The sequence below is a fragment of the Pimephales promelas genome, chromosome 20, assembly GCF_988280905.1.
Source record: "Pimephales promelas chromosome 20, fPimPro1.hap1.1, whole genome shotgun sequence".
In the NCBI taxonomy this organism is placed as follows: domain Eukaryota; kingdom Metazoa; phylum Chordata; class Actinopteri; order Cypriniformes; family Leuciscidae; genus Pimephales; species Pimephales promelas.
This window is the reverse complement of record NC_142788.1, coordinates 28,934,290-28,936,857: the sequence shown is the minus strand read 5'-3', so window position 1 is coordinate 28,936,857 and position 2,568 is coordinate 28,934,290. Positions and strand designations below refer to the sequence as shown.

Genomic DNA, 2,568 nt, shown 5'->3' with positions numbered 1-2,568 from the left:
ATCACTGAATCCAATCCGGAAGTCCTACATATCAGCGTGATAATCCCCTATCGTGGATCAATGTTGAAAACAGTTGTGCTGCTTAATATTTTTGTAGAAACTGTGATAAATGTTCAGGATTATTTTGAGGATTCATAAGAGCAGCACTTCTTTGAAACAGGAATATTTTGTAACGTCTATTATGAAAATTTGGGCCGGCACCAATATATTGGCCGATAAATCTCCATCCAAATTTGTATATAATTTTTTAGAGCCTGAGCCTTTATGACAGACTTGCGCTGCACATGTTGCACTTTACTGTATTTTCCTTTTCTGAAGTGATTCCAGTCATATTTCAAGCAATTCAAAACCATGTTGAACAGAGGAATAATCCATTATTTATAAGCTTCAATATATCTGCCAAATTTTCTTAACATTGAACATATATCGGCCGATATCTTTCATCCCTATGCATCTTTACTCTCACTTTTGATCAATATAATGCGTCCTTGCTGAATGAAATGTAAAAAGTGACTCACCCAACACTTTTGAACGATAGCGTATATAAACTAATATACACTAAAATGAGATTTTCTAAAGTTAACCTCCAGACCTTGATTTCCAGGTAAGAGGATGTGTCCAGGTGAGCAGCTCGCTGGAATGGAGCTCTTCCTCTTCTTCATCTCGCTGATGCAGCGTTTTACCTTCCTGCCTCCTGAGGGACAAACGCTGAGTCTCAAAAGAACAGTTGCCATCGCTTCTGCCCCTGAACCTTTCCAAATTCGCGCTGTTCCTCGATAATGTGACTCTATTGCAACCTAAAACAAAGAATCGCCTCATTAAAGCACATTGAACAAGTACAGATAACCATTTCTTTCTCTGTAGTTAGGAATATGTCATTTTTACATACTCATTGTCATTTATTTCATACACAAGGTCAGTAGTCAGGCTAGTTTTTCCACTCATCTTATATTTTGTTCTATCCCTCTGTCCCTTTAGGGGCTCTCTAATTTTGCAATGCGCAAGAAAAGTGTTTTTTGTTAACTTCTGATTCATCAAGAACAATAACAAAGTGCAGGAAACTAAAACTATTTGTGCTACAATCCAGTGTGTTGATAACGATAAGAAGTTAAAAATATAGCCATTACGGGGCCAAGCACAAAAGCAGATGACAAGACATGCCAACATCGCTGGGAGTTTCAGACCAACAGCAGCAAGAAGCTATTATGGACATTTAAAGATGAATTAAGGCAAAATGGCTTAAATTATAAATACAGTAACTTATAAAATGATTTAATGGTTTGTCACTTTCGAACAATAGGTTGAAATCATACATTGTGATCAGAGTGAGGACACATAAGTTTAAGTTTGGTGTCAAAATGTGAAGACATTGCAGAGATAAAGCCTAATTAGTCATTTTGGCAGCATGCCTCAACTTTGAAGCTGTGGGATACGAAAACGGTTTGGTCTATCGTCACGCAATCCATAACTTTCAGTTGACACGTATGGAGATGATAGGATTCGATTTTGGTAAAAATCGGACCAACGTACTAGTGAAAAAAAACTTGATAAAGTTAGTTCAGGCAAGAATAAAAAAAAAAAACTAAGTAAATTCAATATCAGTACTTAATTCAAGCAAGTATAAAATTGAAAGTGTAAATATCAACTCAATAAAATGAAGTAAAAATTACTCAACTTTTCTGATACTGGGGTTCCCATCATGCACTGGACCTTAAATAATTAACGAGGTTCATTTTTCACTGGTTTCCAGCTGTAGCCTATTTACACTGTTTTATCATGATTTTTGTTGTCAGTATTAGTAACTTGCCATTTTGTGACATTTCGAGTACATTTTTTGCTCAAAATGACGCATTCAGACACAAAAACGACCCATCAAATGTTACCGCCAGTGTGTATTGTCTACCAAGTATTGAGTTGTTTGCATTCACATGATGTTTAACATCTGACATGATGTAGTAGGTAAATGACTAATAAAATTCAATATTATTGTTTTAGTGAAATGTAATACAAAGGCAAAGGAAATCAATATAAATCAATCTTTTTATAGCCGAGTTAAAATTACTTATTTTTTGTAAAGTTTACTTAATTCCTAACTTAAAGATTTCTAATTAAAGCTACTGATAAATATGTTTAGGTTTTTACTTGGCAAATCTTTGTAAAATTACTAGCATTTTCGGAGTGAAAAAGGTTAGCAAGCTTTTTTTCAAGTAAATCCTACTCCAAATTTTTTACAGTGTAACAAAATATATTACATATTCATCATTTAATTGATCACAAGCCAGATTATTAATATGTAGCCTATGTCATAATACATTTTAGTTATGATGTGTATTATTTTCTTTCCTGAAATGATGGAAAGTGTTTTAATAATGCTTGAAAAAACAATGCATGGATAATATTTTGATAACATGGAAAATTTTTTTTCCCTTGCAGAGTTTCAGTTTATATCTCAGAAATCTGGCTTATTTTCTCAGGAAACATTTATTTTTTAAGGTACTTTTTTACTGCTTTTATTATGTATAGACAATAAATAAACATAGACAAGCATAGACAATGGAATAAACAAAA

General features: G+C 33.4%; 1 protein-coding gene across 1 annotated transcript in view; it reads left to right on the top strand.

The window, feature by feature from the left end:
- The window catches only part of LOC120461635 (cytochrome P450 2J4), a 6,195-nt gene extending 5,354 nt beyond the window's left edge, over positions 1 to 841 (top strand). The window contains exon 9 of the mRNA XM_039649841.2: positions 605 to 841. Within this exon, the coding sequence (XP_039505775.2) occupies positions 605 to 780 (176 nt within the window). The 3' untranslated portion in view covers positions 781 to 841. The remainder of the gene's footprint in view (positions 1 to 604) is intronic.
- The last annotated feature ends 1,727 nt before the right edge of the window (positions 842 to 2,568 follow it).